The 20,957-nt window shown below is 41.4% G+C and overlaps 2 protein-coding genes across 9 annotated transcripts in view; both read right to left on the bottom strand.

Moving 5' to 3' along the window:
* The window catches only part of DONSON (DNA replication fork stabilization factor DONSON), a 30,035-nt gene extending 23,096 nt beyond the window's left edge, over positions 1-6,939 (bottom strand). For both annotated transcript variants that reach the window (XM_015132987.3, XM_001091031.5), the window contains exons 1-5: positions 5,322-6,939; positions 4,552-4,632; positions 2,981-3,184; positions 1,592-1,770; positions 504-682 (exon numbers count right to left, since the gene is read on the bottom strand). In XM_015132987.3, coding sequence (XP_014988473.3) covers positions 504-682; positions 1,592-1,770; positions 2,981-3,184; positions 4,552-4,632; positions 5,322-5,636 — 958 coding nt within the window. In that variant the 5' untranslated portion in view covers positions 5,637-6,939. The remainder of the gene's footprint in view (positions 1-503; positions 683-1,591; positions 1,771-2,980; positions 3,185-4,551; positions 4,633-5,321) is intronic.
* CRYZL1 (crystallin zeta like 1) overlaps positions 6,361-20,957 on the bottom strand; it is a 51,848-nt gene continuing 37,251 nt past the window's right edge. For 2 of the 7 annotated variants that reach the window (XM_077995802.1, XM_015132990.3), the window contains 7 exons: positions 19,721-19,854; positions 18,549-18,660; positions 15,449-15,547; positions 13,893-14,014; positions 12,360-12,465; positions 8,167-8,212; positions 6,608-6,939 (listed from right to left, as the gene is read on the bottom strand). In XM_077995802.1, the coding sequence (XP_077851928.1) occupies positions 6,840-6,939; positions 8,167-8,212; positions 12,360-12,465; positions 13,893-14,014; positions 15,449-15,547; positions 18,549-18,660; positions 19,721-19,854 (719 nt within the window). In that variant the 3' untranslated portion in view covers positions 6,608-6,839. Of the gene's footprint in view, positions 6,940-8,166; positions 8,217-11,865; positions 12,242-12,359; positions 12,466-12,582; positions 12,843-13,892; positions 14,015-15,448; positions 15,548-18,548; positions 18,661-19,720; positions 19,855-20,957 lie in introns of those variants that run through there. The other 5 variants (XM_077995803.1, XM_077995805.1, XM_077995806.1 and 2 more) reach the window with 5 other exon arrangements.

Below are 20,957 nucleotides of genomic sequence, written 5' to 3'. Positions count from 1 at the left end.
AACACTATGTGGAAGGAACAGTTTAAATCAGGAGTCCCTAACCCGTGCGCTGTGGACTGGTACCCACGTATGGCCTGTTAGAAACCGGGCCGCACAGCAGGAGGTGAGCGAATGGTGAGTGAACATTACTGCCTGAGCTCCACCTCCCTGTCACATCAGTGGTCGCATTAGATTCTCATAGGGGCACGAATCCTATTGTGAACTGCACATGTGAGGCATCTAGGTTGTGCCCTCCTTATAAGAATGATGATCTGATGTGTAACAGCTTCATCCTGAAACCATCCTCCCCACCGTCCTTGAAACTGATCCCTAGTGCCAAAAAGTTTGGGGACTGCTGGATTAAATAACTGTGGGGGAGGAAAAAAAAACCTAGAAATAAAGCAATAATATATTTCTTAATGTTGCTAATTAACTGGTAAAAGGCATTTTAAGTTCAAATACTTTTAGGCTAAAACAAGTTTACTATATAGTATAGTATTCTCACTTTAAACCTAAACTTTTACCTTCATTTCTCATAGCTTCTCTTAAACCTCGAGTTGTAGGAGATATGAGAGCTGTGATTAAGTCACTTCCAGCTAATCCTGCTGCTCGGAAGAGGACAGTAAACTGATAGGTACAAACGTAGAAATAGGGGCAAAGTTTTGTCTTCAGCAAATTATATAGAGAAGTAAAGCTCACGGACCTATGAAGTAAAAACATTTTCTTTAGGTATTATTAAACATTTAATGCAATGTTTATAATTCTGTATAATTCAGTTTGATACCTGGTTTAAAACACAGCACAAATATTTTAGATAATGGTTTGAATTTTTGTGGTTATGTATGACTTAGCTTTAAAGGACTGAAATTGGTTATGAGGACTCGCTGATGACTTCTCAATACTTTAACAGTGTATACCACTTAAACACTTACTTTGTCTTTAAACAAAACTTAATTGAGAATTGCTTGCTGACTTTCTCTGAGCTGCTGATAAAAAAGAAGTAGAGACTGACAAGAAGTAGCATTAAAGAATTAGGGGTGTGTGTGTATTTTTTTTTTTTTTGAGACAGAGTTTCGCTCTGTCACCCAGGCTGGCAGTGGGGCGATCTGGAGTGCAGTGGCGTGATCTCAGTTCACTGCAAGCTCCGCTTCCCGGGTTCATGCCATTCTCCTGCCTCAGCCTCCTGAGTAGCTGGGACTACAGGCGCCTGCTACCATGCCCGGCTAATTTTTTTTGTATTTTTAGTAGAGACGGGGTTTCACCGTGTTAGCCAGGATGGTCTCAATCTCCTGACCTCATGATCTGCCCGCCTCGGCCTCCTCAAGTGTTGGGATTACAGGCGTGAGCCACTGCGCCCGGCCTGTCGGTCTGTATATATTTAACCAACACTTACATATATTCTACCACAATTGGGTAAAGAATGAATAACAGCTAAAAAACAACAACAAAAAAGTAAACAGTTTACGTGTTGGTTATTAACAGGTTCAGATAAAATTCACAAGGATCTAGATACCCTTCTGCCATTAATGTATCCAGTCACAAATATGATAGAGAATACTGCTAAAATAAAAATCCACTATTGAATTACACAAATTTTTCTTACTAATCTTACCAGTCACTCATTAAAACATGCTGCAGGGTTGCATCATTTGACCAAGGACTTGTCTTTCCAGCCATTTTTCTATCAGCTCCAATACGAGGGAACAGTGGTAGCCAAGACAAAGCAGGGTGGAGCCAATAGATAAGGCTCTGCTGGAAGGCACAACGGAGCTCAGTGGAGAGTTTGGGATCCTAAATCCAAAGGTGACAGTGGAGAGTTTTTGCCCATTGAGAAATACATAATTTTTTTGAAGATAATATATACCAAACACTTAGGTCTAAGAATCTTTACTGCTTTCTATAGGAAAGTATTAATAACTGTTATAGGAATGAAAACACAATTTATCCTTATTTGGGCCAGATGTAATGTTAAACCACAGTATCAGAACATTTAAACATAGATGGGAACATCTGCCTGTTTCTACCATTCTTAAGGACAATTCACTACCTTTTTTATCATGAGGAATAGGGGTGGACATGTGCGTATAGGTAACACTATGTCCAGCCCTCTCTCCAAAATGCTGTTTTAAAAGTAGCCAGTAAACACTGATATGGCAAATCACAAATCATCCTAATCTATTTATTGAAACGATGTATAATATACCAAGATCTCTTTCAGGGTAATCCTTTTTTAACCTAGTTTGAGACTTCAAAAAAAATTTTTTAAGATACAGTCTCACTCTGTCACCGAGGCTAGAGTACAGTGGCGCAATCACAGCTCACTGCAGCCCTGACCTCCTGGGCTTAAACAATCCTCCCATCTCAGCCTCCCAAGTCGCTGGGACTATAGGCACCCACCACCATGCTCAGCTATTTTTTTTTTTTTGTAGAGACGGGGTCTCACTACATTGCTCAGGCTGGTCTCAAGCAATCCTCCCACCTCAGCCTCCCAAAGTGCTGAGATTACAGGCATGGGCTATTGTGCCCAGCCTCCCAGTTTTGAGTTGATGCTTTAAAACAATCAAAATGTATTTCGCTAAAACTATTCTAGAACTCACAAACTCCCCCAAATTTATAAAATTTTCCTTATACAGGTAAGAAAATCGGTAAATCCATCAGTCCTTGCAATCCCACTCAATTGCTTTTCACTTCTTTCTTTGTATTTTCTTTCTCAAAAAGCCTTAGAGAAAAATAATTTAACAATTCTTGCCTGCAACACTGATTAATTTGCAGTACAAGTCTCTAAATTTATGAGCAATTACTCAATCTGACTTAAAAAAAAAAAAAGGGTATGAAAGCACCATAAGCACCATTTGGGAAAGACAAAATTTCCTAAGTCTTTGTATCTTTAAATTTCCAAAGAAAAACTTAATGGAAGGTAGTATCTCTGCTATTTTGCAAAGGAGATCATTTCACACTTAATTTGTTACTTTAACACATAACTATTTTATTTCAGAGTTACCTGTATACTTTTAGGCAAAGTAACTTCTGTTGCCCTACAATGCTGGACAAGACCTTGAGCTTCTTCCTGTGCTTTCAAATGATCTGCCCAGGTAAAGGGTTGAGAAGAGGTGAAAAGGAGTCGGGTTTTAATACTCCAGTCCACAGGTAACTCAGTATTTTCTGAGGACGGAATATCAGACTCGGAGAACGATACATGTGAAGTCTTTAGAAAACAAAGAATGCAAAAAATTAGTCGAGTATTAAGAAAAACACCTTCAACCTAAAGATTTTATCAGCTAACATACTCATGATCACTGAAAAGTAAAAATCATATAAACTGTATAATAAATAACACGAAAAATATATTACATACTGTAAAAAAAAAAGTCTGAAAGGAGTCACACTAAACTTTTAACCGTGGTTATTTGTGGGAAGAGGGAATTTGTTGTTGTTGGGGGTAGGGGTTGTGGACGGGCAGATTTCACTTTTTAGTTTTTACTATTCTTCATGGTAGTATAGATGTCTGTATTGAAGTAGAAATATTCCAAGTCTTTAAACATTTTGGATCTTTTAAGCCTCTGAAACTCTGCATCCAGGGCTAACAAAGCCCATATTTAAGAAACATTTTCTGACTTCATGTATTTCCCCTCAATCTGTCTGCTGTCCTTTCATGTCAACATTCTCCACGATACAAGAATTTTTTTTTTTTTTTTTTTAATTGAGACAGAGTCTCCCTCTGTCGCCTAGGCTGGAGTGAAGTGGTGTGATCTCGGCTCAGTGCCAACCTCTACCGCCTGGGTTCAACCGACTATCATGCCTCGGCCTCCCCAGTAGCTGGGACTACAGGCATGCGCCACGACGCCTGGCTAGTTTTTTTGTATTTTCAGTCGAGGCGGGGTTTCGCCATGTTGGCCAGGCTGTTCTCAAACTCCTGACCTCAGGTGATCCGCCTGCCTCAGCCTCTCAAAGATTACAGGCATGAACCACCATGCCCGGCCAAGGATTCTTTTATATCACAATAAAATATCAGAGAAGGGGGAACTATCTTTGATAGACCATAAGAAGGTCACTTATTTACAAGAGAAACTGGGTCTTGGAGAACTCTTCTAGCCTGTTCCCATTAGGACAAACCGCATTTATCAAACTACACAGCACAACAGTAGCAGTTGGGGAATGGAAACGTGTGTATGTTAGCGCAGGTGAGCAACGAGGTTCAGTGCTATGCAACAACCTGTGGAGGTGGGCCAGGAGGGCTGGCTCTGAGTGATGAGCTGGAGAAGTCAACTGCCCAAAGAAGAGTATTAAAAACTGTTAGAGGGTAAAAGACAACCCCCATGTCTATTAGGCCTATTTTAGCACTGGCTATCTTTACAGTCATCATTACTGTATCAAACCAACTCCTTTACCTTGGCTGATGTCGTATCTTCACCCCTGGTATTTTCACCCCTGATCAAGCCTCTCTGTAAAACTACTTTCCAAGCAAAATGCTTCTGAGAAGTATAAATGTAGTTTTAAAAATTGGCTCAAATCCTAGCTAGGAAAAAAAAGTTTATACAAATACACATTCTAATGATATTTAAAAAGTATTACCTGGGGTAATTCAGTAACAGTTGTTCTTTCAGGGAACTTCTCTTCCCATAGCAAATCATTTTCTTGATTAGAATCTAAAAACTGAGGTTAAAAATATTGTCCTTTAAATTTTAAAGGATGCTGAAGTTTGCATTAAGTATGTACAGAGCCTCACCTGGCATACACGCTTCTCAATAAATCCAAGTGCACCCAAATTCAGACACACCCCATCCAATCTATGAGTTTCAACACTTCAGTTTTGTGCCTGAACTTTAGTATCAAAATTGAGGGGAACAAGGACCGGTGTTTCCAACAGAAAGATCCAAAAGGCTTTGGATAGGACAAATGCTAGGGAATTCTGACCCCACGAATCCTCAACATTCCCCCATCCCCACAATAATTTGGAGTGCGTGAGAGACGGGAGGCCCTGAATCACGGGGGAAGCAGGGTTTGTCACCTGCCCCATCGAACAGCATCCTTGCAAGATGGGGGTCTCAGGGTTTTTCGAGCTCTCTTCTAAGTCACCTTTAAGTCCTCCAAGGGGCCCCTCACTTTCCTCGGGAACGCGTCCCGTGAGTACAGCCCGCAGCGGGACAGCCGGAGGCGCGCTCTTCCCGCAAATCCGGCCTTGCCAGAGCCGCGGCTCCCAGCGCGGAGCACCCTAAAGCCACTGGCGGCCGAAGTCTTCGCGCCCATTTCCTTGCCTCCAACGCGAGGACTTTCCACCCCCGATTCACAGCTGGCTCAACCCATGACAGAGCCCCTTGGCGGCCAGGCTACAAGACACTCACCGGGCCCGGCGCCTCCGGCTGCTCGCGGGCCGGCCCGTCGGGGGGCTCCGCGGCGACCCGCGGTCGGTTGTCCAGGCGGGCGAAAGGGTTCCTCCGGGCAGGGGCCGGGCCGCCGCCACCGCCTCTGCCCCCCGCGGCAGGGAAAGGGCGAAGGTGCAGCCCCGCCGCCAGGGCGGCTCGGCGGGCCGCCGGCTCCGGCAGCTCACGGGGCGGGGAGGCGGCAGCTCCACGGCTCCGGGCCCTCTTCCGTCGGAGCCGCACTACCTCGGGCGGCTTTCGGAAGCTGGGTGAGTAGCAGGGAACCGATAGGGCCATGACGCGAGAAGGCTGAGGACTGCCGGCCGCTCCGCAGAGCCTTCCCGCGCTCGCCGGGCCCGCCCCCGACGTGGCGCCGCGCCTCGCTCCAGTCCCCGACGCGGCCCCGCCCCGCCCCGCCCCGCCCCGCCCCGCCCCCGCCGGTTCCTAGCGGAGCATGCGCAGCTGGCAGCCCGCGAGACCCAGCCCACGGCCGCGATCCCCGGAGGCCGTCAACTCCCACTGTCCTAGCGGTGACCCTGCCCTGGCGCTTCTGCCGGGTCCTCGACAGGAGTCCAATCGCCAGGTTCAGCGACGCTTCTGGAAAGCGTGCGATCCAGGGCGCTGATGTGCACTACCCTGTGGGGCACCGAAATAGCTGAACGCTATTTAAGCCCGCAGCAGGGATGTGATCAGCCCAGGGTTTGGCGCCTGGATGAAAAGGAAACAAACTTGAGCTGCGGCCATGGGCTGCTGCTTCCACAAACTTGAGAGAGGGCAGTGGCTGCTGCTCTCAATAGGCAAGGAGAGGGGACTAGGCCACCTTCCTCAACCCCCAAATAGAGAACTCAGATAAGACGTCAGCACGCTTCCTATGCCAGCGCAGCCTCCCGACAACCTCCCTTCCCCCTTCCCAGTGCCTGGTCATCTCAGCCTTCCAGGCAGCGGCCACTGGCAAGTTAATGAGATCCTCTTCTTTGATCCTGGGGAAAGCCGGAGTGAATGAATAGTTGAAAACACAAAATTTAAGTGCCTATGGGCTAGGTCCTTTAAGACTTCAAAATATACTCAAATGCTTAAATGATGACAGCAAAGACTTAAGGAAGGTGTTGAGAACGGAGTTGACAGAAAATTAATACGTTACTTTGATAGCTTAGCAAAGGCCTGCAACAGCTTTATCAATAGAGTAGTGTGGCTTTTGCTGAAAGCAGTTTTCTTCATGGAAGGAATTTTATAGCAGGGGCAAAATATATAGAAATAATGAAAAGGCCTTTAGAAAATTCCCTTAAGATGTTAATTATAGAATTATCTTGATCATTTGCACAAGAATTTTTCAAACACTTTTCAAATGTGTCAACTGAGCATCTTGTCTTAGCAGGGAAACGTGCTTAAAAATACAACTTGCTTTTCTCTTCCTTGGTTTTTCTCAACAATTTCCAAATAAAATTTTGGCTTCAAATACTGGAATACGTTCATCCGATTGAAGTCTGAGAAAGAAGAAAATTAAAATTGAACAACTTGCTTTTTTCTTCCTTGATGTTTCTGAACAGCTTCCATGGAAACTTTTGCCTCATACAGTGGAATGGGTTCATCCAACTGAGGTCTGAGAAGGAATGAAATTAGAAATGTCAGGTCAAGTTAAAGTAGAACAAATGGGGTGGTATATGACAAATCCTAGTGCTCAAATCTATTACTTTATTAATTTTTTGAGGCAGACTCTGGCTCTGTTGCCCAGGCTGGAGTGCAGTGGCACGATCTCAGCTCACTGCAACCTCTGCCTCCCAGGTTCAAGCGATTCTCATACTTCAGCCTCCTGAGTAGCTGGGATTACAGGTATGCACCATCAAGCCTGGCTAATTTTTGTATTTTTAGTAGAGATGGGTTTCACCATGTTGGCCAGGCTGGTCTTGAACTCCTGGCCTCAAGTGATCCGCCTACCTCAGCCTCCCAAAGTGCTGGGATTACAGGCATGAGCCACTGCACCCAGCCTCAAATCTATTACTTTAAGTAATTCAAACAAATTTGTCCATTAGTGTTTCCAATGTTAAAAGTGGTTAAGTTTTGAAGGAAAAAAAATTATCTTCTTTATTTACTACCTCTTTTTTTTTGAGACGGAGTTTCTCTCGTTGCCCAGGCTGGAGTGCAAAGGTGAGATCTTGGCTCACTGCAACCTCCACCTCCCAGGTTCAAGCAATTCTCCTGTCCCAGCCTCCCCAGTAGCTGGAATTATGGGTGCTTGCCACCAGGCTCAGCTAATTTTTGTATTTTTAGTAGAGACAGCGTTTTGCCATGTTGGCCAGGCTGGTCTCGAACTCCTGACCTCAGGTGATCCACCCGCTTCAGCCTCCCAAAGTGCTGAGATTACAGGGGTGAGCCACTGCGCCCGGCCTACTCCCTCTTTTATAAGTGATAAACATTCAACTTTAAACAAATATACCATGGTTTTCTCTCCTTCAAGCTATTGGTTATTTCAAGTTGCTTTGGGAGGGGTGATGAGGAAAAGCAAAGGGTGAGGTACACTATATAATGGAGTGAGGAAAACTCACAAGCCACTTCTATTTCTGGGAGTACCTACTGGTGTGCCACCAGATACACTTTGATAAATATTAAAGAGCAGCTATTTATCTAAATGAAATATAAGGTCAGTAAAAAAGTAATTACAGTTTCTGCCACTACTTTCAATGGCAAAAACCACAATTATGTTTGCACCAACCTAATAATAAAATATGGAGGCAACAGGCACATGGCGAGAGCTAAAACAAAAGTGGGACTGCCTGCCTTAGCTCCTTGAAAATAGAAAAACAACAATGATTTGGTTACTTTAGCGTACCTGAAAACACCAGTTGATAACTTCTCCATCACATCCTTTAAGATACGTAGCTGGAAGGATTGTTAAGGTGGCAATGTAAAGGAGAATTAAATAAAACCATTCAATAAACAGAGGATGCCAGGCAGATCACTTTCTCTTGTTTCAAGTTTTGTACTCTCAGAGATTCAACATGTTAAGTTAGAGAAATTCTGGAGGACGTCAAGTTTAGCTCCACAGCAGGGAAGTGATTTGAGAGTTGGTGGTGTAACAGAGCCTAAATTTCCAAGAACAAGTGACAAGAGCAGCAACTCAAGCCTGGTGCTTATCCTAAGTGCTCACCACTATTATCTCAATGGATGGGAATGAAATAGTGTCTAGTTTTCATTTCTATATTACATATGGCATTTTAAGTTAAAAACAATTTTAGCACTTACATATCTTAATTTAGATGTACATTTGTTGACCAGGCTGTTTGGTAATAGGCTCAAAATTTGTTTGCAGAAGCCAGTAAACTTTGTGTGTGTGTGATATACAGTCATTCCTCAGCATCCATGAAGGATTGGTTCCAGGACCCCCATGAAGACCAAAATCTCCAGATACTCAAGTCCTTTACAGAAAATAGCGCAGCAGGTTGGAAAACAAGGCTCTCTATAAAAAATTAAAAAATTAGCCAGGCATGGTGGCATGTGCCTGTTGCCCCAGCTACTGGGGAGGCTGAGGCAGGAGGATCCCTTGAGCACATGGGTTTGAGGTTACAGTGAGCTGGAATGAGCACTGCACTCCAGCCAGGGCAACAAGCAAGACCCTGTCTCAAAAAAAAAAAAAAAAAAAAAAAAAGGCATATTTGCGTATAACCGAGGCACAGCTGCATTATACATTAAGTCATCTCTATGTTACTTATAATACCTAATGCAATGTAAATACTATGTAGGTAGTGGTTATACTTTTTTTTTTTAATTGTTGTGTTATTACTTTTTCAGAGTTTTTTTTTTTTGAAACAGGGTCTCCCTCTGTGGCCCAGGCTAGAGGGCATGATCATGCTCACTGCAGCATTAACCTCTCAGGCTCTAGTGATCCTCAGCCTCCCAAGTAGCTAGGACCACAGCGATTCACTGCCACACCAGGTTAATTTATTTTATTTTATTTTTTTGTATAGACAGGGTCTCCCTATGTTGCCTGGACTGGTCTCGAACTCCTGAGATGAAGCCGTCCTCCTGCCTCAGCCTCCCAAAGTGTTGGGATTACAGGCGTGAGCCACTGCCCCCGGTCTCCAAATATTTTTGATCTTTGATTCGTTGAATCCCTGGATGTGGAACCCTCAGATACAGGGGGCTGTATGTCACTAAGAGAATCAGAAAATGATGTAAAAATCAAAGAAAAATCTCTCTTGCTAATTTAATTGAAATTATAATATTAAGATCAAAATGCTATGTAATTGCCAGTACTTCTGAATTATTTATGGCCTAGAATGACACAGTTGGAAGGAGATGTCTCTGTTAAATCACAAGCAGCAACTTAGCTTGTATGAACTGAATGAGGAGGGTTTACACAAGTGAGGACTACAGTATGATTCAGGACTTTAGAAAATGCAAATTAGGGCTGGGTGCAGTGGCTCACGCCTGTAATCCCAGCACTTTGGAAGGCTGAAGCAGGTGGATCACCTGAGGTCAAGAGTTCGAGACCAGCCTGACCAATATGATGAAATCCTACCTCTACTAAAAATACAAAAATTAGCCGGGCATGGTGGCATGCGCCTACAGTCTCAGCTACTTGGGAGGCTGAGACAGGAGAATTGCTTGAACGTGGGAGACAGAGGTTGCAGTGAGCCAAGATGGCGCCACTTCACTCCAGCCTTGGTGACAGAGTGAGACTCCGTCTCAAAAAAAAAAGAAAAAGAAAATGCAAATTAGAAAATATAAGTCATTTAAAAATATTTTTACAAGAAAACTGAAGAATATAAATTTACTAATTCACATCCCTGCAAGTTCCCTTCCTATTGCTGTTAACAAAATTCTCACCTGTGTGCATAGCATATATTTCTGATTCTGGAAAATGTACAGTATTTCATATACACGTCATGTTTCAACTTGGTCCAAGAATTTGTCAAATAGGTTAAAATCGCCTTCTTATCGGGAGAGGTGGTTTGAGAGAATTAAGTTATATACAGCAAAGCAGTCAGTCTAGTTTCCAACATGTAAGATTCAAAACTAATAGCTACATAGTATTCCAATATTAACTAATGTTACTTTTAATAGCCACGTGGTATTCTCCATTGTAGCATCACTCCATGTTATTCTTAATAATTACAATGTTATTCCTAATAATTACAATGTTATTGGATTGGACATATACTTTTTTTTTTTTTTTTGAGATGGAGTCTCGCACCGTCTCCAGGCTAGAGTGCAGTGGCGCGATCTCAGCTCACTGCAACCTCCGCCGCCCAGGTTCAAGCAATTCCCCTGCCTCAGCCTCCAGAGTAGCTGGGACTACAGGCGTGTGCCACCACGCCCAACTAATTTTTTTTTTTTTGTATTTTTAGTAGAGACGGGGGTTTCATCATGTTAGCCAGGATGGTCTCGATTTCCTGACTTCGTGATCTGCCCACCTCATCCTCCCAAAGTGCTGGGATTACAGGCATGAGCTACTGCACCAGCCCGTGTACCTTTTTAAAAAATGACATTAATTAAAAATCCTTTTAGAAAGTTAAATCTAATTTTCAAATTTAATAGGAAATATTTAATCAAACAACTTTAAATTCATACATGCACTACAAGAAGGGGTTTTGAAATCTACTCCTTAAAACTCAATACATGCAGTATACTAATTATGTAACTTTTTTTTTGAGAGGAGTCTCGCTCTGTCACCAGGCTGGAGTGCAGCAGCACGATCTCAGCTCACTGAAACCTCTGCCTCCCAGGCTCAAGCGATTCTCCTGCCTCAGCCTCATGAGTAGCTGGGACTACAGGTGCGTGCCACCACGTCCGGCCTACATAACTATTTTAAAGCTCTGAATAAATTCTGTCATTGCTTCCGGAGGGAACTGGCCTTTATATGTATCACACATATATGACTAGGCACATTTAAGAAATGTAAAGTATGATATTCACTAGAGACAAGTGTAAGGCTATATAAATCTTCAGAAACACACGTATGCTCTATCAAGTAATGATAACTTATTTTTTTTTATCCAATACATTAAAACTTTTAGCAAGTGCTGCTGCCTCTAAGCCAGACATTTTAGAAATAAAAGGAATTCTTAAGTTGACCCTACTCTAAAGAGGTTTGGACCTTTCTTTTTGAAATTGTTTGTATATTCCAAACTTTTTTTTTTTTTTTGAGGCGGAGTCTTGCTGTCTCCCAGGCTGGAGTACAGTGGCTCGATCTCGGCTCACTGCAAGCCCTGCCTCCCGGGTTCACACCATTCTCCTGCCTCAGCCTCCCAAGTAGCTGGAACTACAGGCACCCACCACCATGCCCGGCTAATTTTTTGTATTTTTAGTAGAGACGGGGTTTCACCGTGTTAGCCAGGATGGTCTTGATCTCCTGACCTCGTGATCCGCCTACCTCAGCCTCCCAAAGTGCTGGGATTACAGGCGTGAGCCACTGCACCCGGCATATTCCAAACTTTTTATTATTTTTACTCAACTGGAATGATTTGGCTTCAATCACACCAGACTTATCTCTGAATGACTTCTGTTTCAAAACTCAAACCCATCTTCATTTGATAAAGATTTACTAGCATTGATATTTATAAAACACTCCACAAACTCTTTAATTTAGAAAAGTATTCTGAAATGTTTCTGTGCAATGGCACCATCATAGGAGTAAGTGTGCAACCTTTCAAGGTGATGTGTAATTTCCTTAACGTCAGGTTAAAAACAAAATTTTCCACGTATCTTATGGCTTATCTCCATTCAGAAAGAAGAGAGACTGCCTGAGTGTGATTCTTGTTCCGCCACTTGCTGCATCCTTGAGTCTGTATCAACATCTCTAGGCTTCAGCTTCTTCACCTGTGAAATGGGGATGGGAACAGGACTTACATCTCAAAAGGCTGCTTTAATGTTTAAATGAATACTTGCAAGGCACTTGGAACACTGTTTGGCATACTTAAGGAAACTTAACTGCTATTATTATTTCCTATTATCGTAATGAAAGAACTTAGTACAGTACAAGGTTTCAAGCCAGAAACTCAAATCAGTCGATAAAAAGGATATAAAGATATTTTCCCTGTTGTACATTTGACAAATTCCAGACTTCATCATTCAGGAAAGCTAACGTTGCTCCCTTGAGGAAAAGGCAATGGCTATCTGGAGGATCCAGCTTGGATAGAATAAAACAAAGACTAATCAATTATTGTGAGTTTAACAGCAGGATGATTGGTATCTTGAGTCAGAAAAACTTCTACACAAATTAAATGATGTCCAAATCACAAAAATATGCACATAAATAACATTTAATAACATGTAAATGATAATATTTTCTATTTCATGGTCCAGAACGATGAACGATGATAAGTACATGGCAGATGCAAGGCCGATCTAGAGTCCTGGTGATGAAATGGGAGGGGTGTGTGTGTGTCTTTTCTCGCCATCTTCATGAGGGTGTTGGAAAATCAGTGAAGATTGGTATGTGAGAATTATGGTATTTGCATATCAGCCATCATGTAAATATGTAACTAGAATGCTGAAAAAGATAACCTTGAGAGATAACATACATAAACATGTATAGTAATTCCAGTTTGAATAATTAGGAAATTGTGATAATTTTATACGGAAATATTTTGCTAAGTATATGTCAACGATGTTCAGATAGCAAAAATGCTATCTGAAATACTATTAAAAATTCATGCCGGGCGTGGTGTCTCACGCCTGTAATCCCAGCACTTTGGTAGGCCGAGGCAGGTGGATCACCTGAGGTCAGAAGTTCAAGACCAGCCTGGTCAACATGGTGAAACCCCGTCTCTACTAAATACACAAAAATTAGCCTTGCGTGGTGGCAGGCGCCTGTAATCCTAGCTACTTAGGAAGCTGAGGCAGGAGAATTGCTTGAACCCGGGAGGCAGAGTTTACAGTGAGCTGAGATCGTGCCATTGTGCTCCAGCCTGGACAACAAGAGTGAAACTTCGTTCCAAAAAAAAAAATCATAAGTCACATGTCTAAATCACTAAATAAAATTATACTTCATTGCTGAAAATATGTCTCTGGTAGGCAGTATTTCAACAATTTGGCCAACATGTTGCTAAAGTAAAAAAAAGCTACATTTCTACATATAAAATATGTAGCTACATATAAAATATGGAATGAAAAATAAAGGTAAATTTCTTTATGATTCAGATTTTCTTTTTATGAGACAGAGTCTTGCTCTGTGACCCAGGCTGGTGTAGAGTAGTGCAATCTCAGCTCACTGCAACCTCCGCCTCCCAGGTTCAAGTAATTCTCATGCCTCAGCCCTCAGCCTCCCAAGGAGATGGGAATATAAGCCTGCACCACCATGCCTGGCTAATTTTTGTATTTTTTCTAGAGACAGGGTTTCACCATGTTGGCCAGGCTGGTCTTGAACTCCTGGCCTCAAGTGATCTACCCGCCTCGGCCTCCCATAGTGCTGGAATTATAGGTGTGAGCCACCGCGCCTGGACCAGATTTTATACTAATTTAGTCACACTCTTTGCCTCAAATAACTTAGACTTTATTATTTGTTAATTACACCCCTTTGGTGTAATGGTAATGCTTTACGGTTTCTGATAATACCTGAAGGTTTTCTTCTGTTGTTACCCAGTGGCCTCCAACACCAAGAAGTGTGATGATATCATGTTTATGTGGTAGTAGTTGTAGTTTTACAGCTGGTTCATCATCTTTACTATACAATCTCACTTGCAAGGGAATAGTTTAAAAAAAAAACAAGAGAGAGAGAGAAGAAATATATTTTATAAAAATCTGACAAAAATTTATTCTTCAAACAAGTTCTTATTTATTTAGAGACAAAGTCTTACTATGTTGCCCAGGCTGGCCTGGACTCCAGCAATCCTCCAGCCTCAGCCTCATGAGTAGTTGGGACTACAGGCGCAGACCACTGTGTCCGGCACTCTCTTTACTTTTTAATGTACGAATGAGGAAACATTTTTCTTAGAAAAAGCCACACACAATGTATTCTGACACCATAAAATCTACTTTTTGCATTAAACTGATCATAAAATTTATTCTCCATTTAATTACAATTTATTGTAAATCTATTTATTATAGAAATAAATAAAGATAAAAAGTCTATCTTCATTTGAAAACCAGGCAAGGTAATGTAACACATAACCAAATCTGATCATTAACACTGATAGCTTAATATAGTGAGATGAGTTGATTCCCAGTTAAAAAACTCAGACTCAGGATAGTCTTAACATAATTACTGAAATGTCCATATGAAAAAATGATGCAATAAAGTATGAATTTACTTCCACTGACAGATTATCCTGAGCTATTTTCAAATCTTAGAAAATACTGGTTTAAAAAACCACACGATAGTCATAACCATATTCATCCATGATTTTCAAATTAGAAGATAAATTCTACCAAAGTATAAACAGAAGCACTTTGCAGTCCTGTAAAACCTACCCTTTAGGAGTCATGCTATTACTTAAGGGTGTTCAGAGTAAGTGTTAAAAAAATACTGGTTAAACTAAAAACATTCAAGAAAGTGAAACTGGAACAAACTTTGGCATTTTCCAAATAGAGACTGCAGACATCAACTATCCAATAGAAGGCAGCCTCACACAGCAGATGGGACTGAAAAGGCATCGCAATGATGCTGTGTTATCTGGGAACTACTGAGGAGGCCATGTTTCTAGATTTCTTGTAGCAATATGTCATTTGTTACTCTAATGTCTACACCAAGCTCGTCCAACCCGCAGCCTGCCCAGGATGGCTTTAAATACGGCCCACACAAATACGTAACTTTCTTAAAACATTGTAAGACATTTTTTAGATTTTTTTTTTTTTTTTTTTTAGCTCATCAGATATCATTAGTGTTAATGTATTTTATGTGTGGCCTAAGACAATTCTTCTTCCAACGTGGCCAGGGAAGCGACACCCCGGTCTACACTGTAAAAGATAAGCATGTTCTCTCTTACATACAGTACTTACAATGAGAATAAAGTAGAAGTTCCAATTTAAATTAAAAAGTCTTTAGTTAAAAACAAAACCCAAAACTCAACATCCAGTTTAATAAGTGCATTAATAATTATGCCCTAAATTTTTTTCTTAAATTCATCAAACTAAAAAAACTACACAGGCTACTAATTTCGTAAGGTACCTACCTCCAGCATCTAGGACAATATCTACTCCCAGGCCACCTGTTTCTTCCAAACAGCTTTCAGCAACATGAACTTTCCCATTAGATACATCAATCACTCGGGCTGTAAAGGACAGGAAATCAGGCAATTGTACTGTTCTGTATGTGATCAACACAAACAAATCAGGGAAAAAGAAAAAGAAAAGCAAATAAATATCTATTCTTTGAAATGAGTTAAGCAATTCAAACAATTACTGAATTTAAAGGGAGAAAGTCAATTTAAATTATACTTTTTCTCATCTAACCCAATATGGGATATAGCAGTCTAAACGAAGAGACCTATATATTTAATAAAATTAAAATGTGAACATTTTGAGGAGAAGGTGATCCAAGGCTGGTCTGTTGACACACAGCACTATTTTCTATAGCTATAGGGTATGTTGCCAGAATTAAGAATCTGAAAACACAGAGGTACATATATAATAAGACATAAACTGGAAGATTAAGTCAGTTTCTTTCTTTTTTTTTTTTTTTTTTTCCAGATAGGGTCTCACTCCATTGCCTAGGATAGGGTGCAGTGGCGTGATCACAGCCCACTGTAGCCTTCAACTCCTGGGTTCAAGCAATCCTCCTGCCCTAGCCTCCCAAGAAGCTAGGACTACAGGTACATGCCACCATGCCTGGCTAATTTTTTTAAATTTTTTTGTAGGGACAGGGTCTTGCTATGTTGCCTAAGCTATTTTTGAACTCTTGGCCTCATGTGATCCTCCTGTCTTGGCCTCCTGAATCCCTGGGATTATAGGTGTGAGTCACCACCCCCAGCTAGATTAAGTAGGTTCTCAAGTATGTTCATATTTAATAGTCTTTAGAGCTAAAAAGCATCAAAATATACAGATGATGCTCATCTTTATGATGGGCTACATCCCAATATACCCACTGTAAGTCAAAAATGCACTTAATATCCAATAAACCCATCGTAACATTTTGAAAATCCTAAATCAAAACACTGTCAGCTGGTAACAGTCTGTATTTGTATAATAAGGTAATTATCTGCTAGAGGCTGTTTCACCGTTTCTCAGTCATAGAAATCCCCCTCTCTTCCCCACTTACTCTCCCAAATGAAGAAAAATCTTAAAGCTAAGGAAAAGGAACATGATTTTTAGAAGAGTCAGTACAAATTAAATAGATTTTAACTGGCTGCATTAAAGGATATTAGTAGTATCATATTAATAGAATATAAATTATTGACAGAATTAAAAATAATTCTCAGAATTTTGAACTGGCAAATAACAACATGTTTGTATTTCCTTTCTGTATCTTTTAAGACCTTCTAGTTGAAGAGAATTCCTCTTAGAGCTGCCCAGATTAGTGGTGTAGTCCAACAGAGTAATCTAGGATTTGGAGGGAAGGAGGAAGAGGACAAAAGGGAAAGGGGACAAAGTAATCTAGGAAAGGCAAATTAACAAATAAGGAATTTTCCCTTCATTCATGTTCTTTTTATTCACACCATTCATGCTTTTTTTTTTTTTTTTTTGAGATGGAGTCTCGCTGTGTCACCCAGGCTGGAGTGCAGTGGCATGATCTCGGCTCACTGCAAGCTCCGCCTCCTAGATTCATGCCATTATCCTCCCTCAGCCTCCCGAGTAGCTGGGACTACAGGTGCCCGCCACCACACTGGTTCATTTTTTTTTGTATTTTTAGTAGAGATGGGTTTCACCATGTTAGCCAGGATGGTCTCGATCTCCTGACCTTGTGATCTGCCTGCCTCGGCCTCCCAAAGTGCTGGGATTACAGGTGTAAGCCACTGTGCCCGGACCATTCATGCTGTTTTTTTTTTTTTCTTTTGAGGCGGACTCTCACTCTGTTGCCCAGACTGGAGTGCAATGACATCTCGACTCACTGCAACCTCCACCTCCTGGATTCTACCAATTCTCCTGCCTCAGCCTCCTGAGTAGCTGGGATTACAGGCATCTGCTACCACGCCCAGCTAATTTTTGTATTTTTAATAGAGATGGGGTTTCATCATGTTGGCCAGGCTGGTCTTGAACTCCTGACCTCAAGTGATCCACCTGCCTCAGCTCCCAAAGTGCTGGGATTACAGGTGTGAGCCACCACGCCCAGCCTATGCTCTCTTTCTCCATTCTATTTTCAAATCTCTTCTTTTTCCTTATCTCTTCCTTTCTTCAGCCCCTGTATTGCCTTCCTTCTATTTCTTGGTTATCTCTGTCACAAGCATAATGTAACAATGGAAATTAATGTGAGCTTTACTGTCAGGCCTGGGTTCAAATCTCATTCCAGTCCTTTACTAGGTGTATATCCTTGGAGAAGTTAGTTCTCTGAGGCTCGTTTCTAGTTCTTCCGCACCCAGCCTGCATCAGGTGTTTCTAAACTGCATCAAAGTTCACCTAATTCAAAGTTGAGTAAATTGTTGAAAACAATGGGGCAAAGAGGAAAAAACTGAAAAATGTAAGTTTACAAAAAACGTAAGTAATTAAAATTAAAACTATCACTTAAGTAAATTGGGGCTGGATATGGTGGCTCATGCCTGTAATTCCAGCACTTTGGGAGGCCAAGGTGGGTGCATTGCTTGAGCTCAGAAGTTTGATACCAGCCTAGGCAACATGGCTAAACCCATCTCTACAAAAAATACAAAAAATTAGCCGGGTGTGATGGCATATGCCTGCAGTCCCAGCTACTCAGGTGGCTGAGGTGGGAGGATCACCTGTCCCTGGGGAGGTCCATACTGCAGTGAGCCATGATTGTGCCATTGTACTCCAGCTGGGTGACAGAGTGAGACCCTGTCTCAAAAAAAAAAAAAAAAAAAAAAAGTAAATTGGGAGATAGCACATACACTGCATTTTCAAACTGACTTTCGTTTGGGATTTTATAAGTTTTTTTTTTTTTTAAGATTATATATAGATGAGGTCTTCTATGTTGCTCAGGCTGATCTCAAACTCCTGGGCTCAAGTGATCCTCCTACCCTGGCCTCCCAAGGTGCTGGGGTTACAGTCGTGGGCCACTGCACCTGGCCAAGGATTTTGTACTTGGTTTTACAAGTACATTTTTAAAGGTGATTTTCCTCCAAAATTCCTTGTTTTAAAATCTGTGCTTGTAATACTACCCACCTATGGGAGGTCTGAATCTTTCAAGGCACTGCTTATCTTCAAGGCTGCATGCTGTTGAAATCACTTTGGCTCCTCTATGATGTGCTAACTGAATAGCTATTGTACCAAATGCCTGTGTAGAAAAAAAATATACAGTGGGTGTACGGTTATAGGGCAGAGGCCATATCAAATTGATTTCTTTATATTATTTAATAAAGTGTAATTCTTTAGTGTTACGTTAGTATATTTTAAAATGTTATCTAATAGGAAAAGAGCACAGTTATGGGCAATTTTAAGAGTGGAAATATTTGATTGACTTTCTTCTTTACAAGGGGTGGTGGAAAAGCTGCATGCCACAAGCTGTCACTCGGTCTGACCACAGCACATAATTTCAAGGATGGAGGGTCACATTCAGACACATGGCCTTGCAAAGAGAAAACTGGGCCTTGTCAGTGTGATGGTCTAAGCTAATTATATACTATATATGGGAGTCCAGCTACCTCTCTTTGAAGATCAAAACACTTCAAAAGCTCCATCCTGTTCAGACCCATGGGGTAAGTTCGGGGAAACACTACTATCCTGATGTTGGACATCAGGCTGAAGCCAATGCTGAAGACAGCTCTGCCTTTTCTTCAAAGAAAAGCAGGAAGAAAGCATTTAATCATAAGCCAGTTAGAAAAGAGAACTATAAGTTAATTTCAAGTTTTTCTTGACATTTTTAGATGACAGTATTTTACATATTGTTTTAGTGTCTTGCACTGTTTTGGTATATGTAATATGTTTACATTAGGACGTGCTGATCTTTTGTGTGATCCATCTATATATAAAATGCCAATACTTGGTCAACGTAAGTGTGAGGGTGGGAAATAGGCTACAAAGCTGGTAGGGAGTTCTGGACTATGACTTCAAGGGCTCATGCGGTATCTTAGGCTTTGTCTAACAAGAGTGAATAAAAATGGCTTGTCTGCTTTTTAATGTACCAGCAGATTCAAAGTCATAAACTAATCACACTAAATCTAACTTTGATCTTCTATTGATAAAAGCTGCTTATTATAACAAAATAGGACACTGGAAAAAAAGTCAATCAATAACCTATTGGCAAAGAATTATATTAGCAAACGGATGGCTCATTGCTAAATTTCCTAAGTTTACTATATGCTGCTCTGTTTCTTAACAAAACCATTAGCACCTACACTTGCTCCATCCATTATCAGCACTGATTTTCCAGGAGAGACATGAGAAAGATAATGCAGAGCTGTATAGGCGCGCACTCCATCCCGAATGCTTCCTGCTGCTTCCGTCCATGTGACCTTTTCTGGTTTATGAACTATCATAAAGAACAGGAAGAAACAATCTGTTAGCAAGTCCCATGAGTCCTACCTCCTGGATCTATTTCTCTCCATCTCTACTACTACCATGGCCCTGGTCCAAGCCCCCACTCCCATTCTCTCTCACCTACATTACTTTCCATTATTGCCCATGAACAATTTTCCACATAGGAGTCAGTGTGTGTGTATTTTTAAAATGTTTTATATTGTGAAATAAAACACATGCAGAAAAAGTAAGTAAAATATAAAATACAGTTGGATGAATAAATATAAAGGAAATATGCAAAGTTAACTACCATCCTGGTGGTGAAAGACCACAGCCATCACCCCAGCAGCCTCTTCTCTCCTCATCAGAGGTCACCACCATTCTCATACAATTTCTCATTTGTATCACTCAAGTACGCATTTCTAAACAATACAATTTCGTGGCTGGGCGCAGGGGCTCATGCCTGTAATCCCAGCACTTTCGGAGGCCAAGGCCGGCGGATCACGAGGTCAGGAGATCGAGACCATCCTGGCTGACACGGTGAAATCCTGTCTCTACTAAAAATACAAAAAATTAGCCAGGTGTGGTGGCAGGCACCTGTGGTCCCAGGTACTTGGGAGGCTGAGGAAGGAGAATGGCATGAACCTGGGAGGTGGAAGTTGCAGTGAGCTAAGATCGTGCCACTGCACTCCAGCCTGGGCAATGTTAGACTCCGTCTCAAAAACAAAAAACAAAAAACAATTTTGTATTGCCAAGGCTTTAAACTTTATCTGAACGGAATCATACCATATGCATTCTTTTCTACCTCGCTTTTTATGCTCTACATTACGTTTTTAAAGCATCCTTTCTGTGGATGAGGCTGTTAGATCACTTTCACTCTTGTTGTTTTATAGCATTCCAATATATTAAAAACACCTTCATTTGCTTATCCATTGTTCAGCTGATGAACATTTGTGTTGTCTCCAGTTTTTGTCAGTTACAAACAATGCTGCTAAGTGTGTTTGTATATGAAAGATATTGTTACACTGTGCATGGTTTTTCCTAGGATATTTAAATCGGAGTGGAAATCCCAGGTCCCAGGGTATATTACCTGTTCCTTAACTACACCTTTCCAAA

Source organism: Macaca mulatta, chromosome 3 (genome assembly GCF_049350105.2).
Source record: "Macaca mulatta isolate MMU2019108-1 chromosome 3, T2T-MMU8v2.0, whole genome shotgun sequence".
Lineage (NCBI taxonomy): Eukaryota > Metazoa > Chordata > Mammalia > Primates > Cercopithecidae > Macaca > Macaca mulatta.
This window is presented reverse-complemented; position numbering and strand designations above follow the sequence as displayed.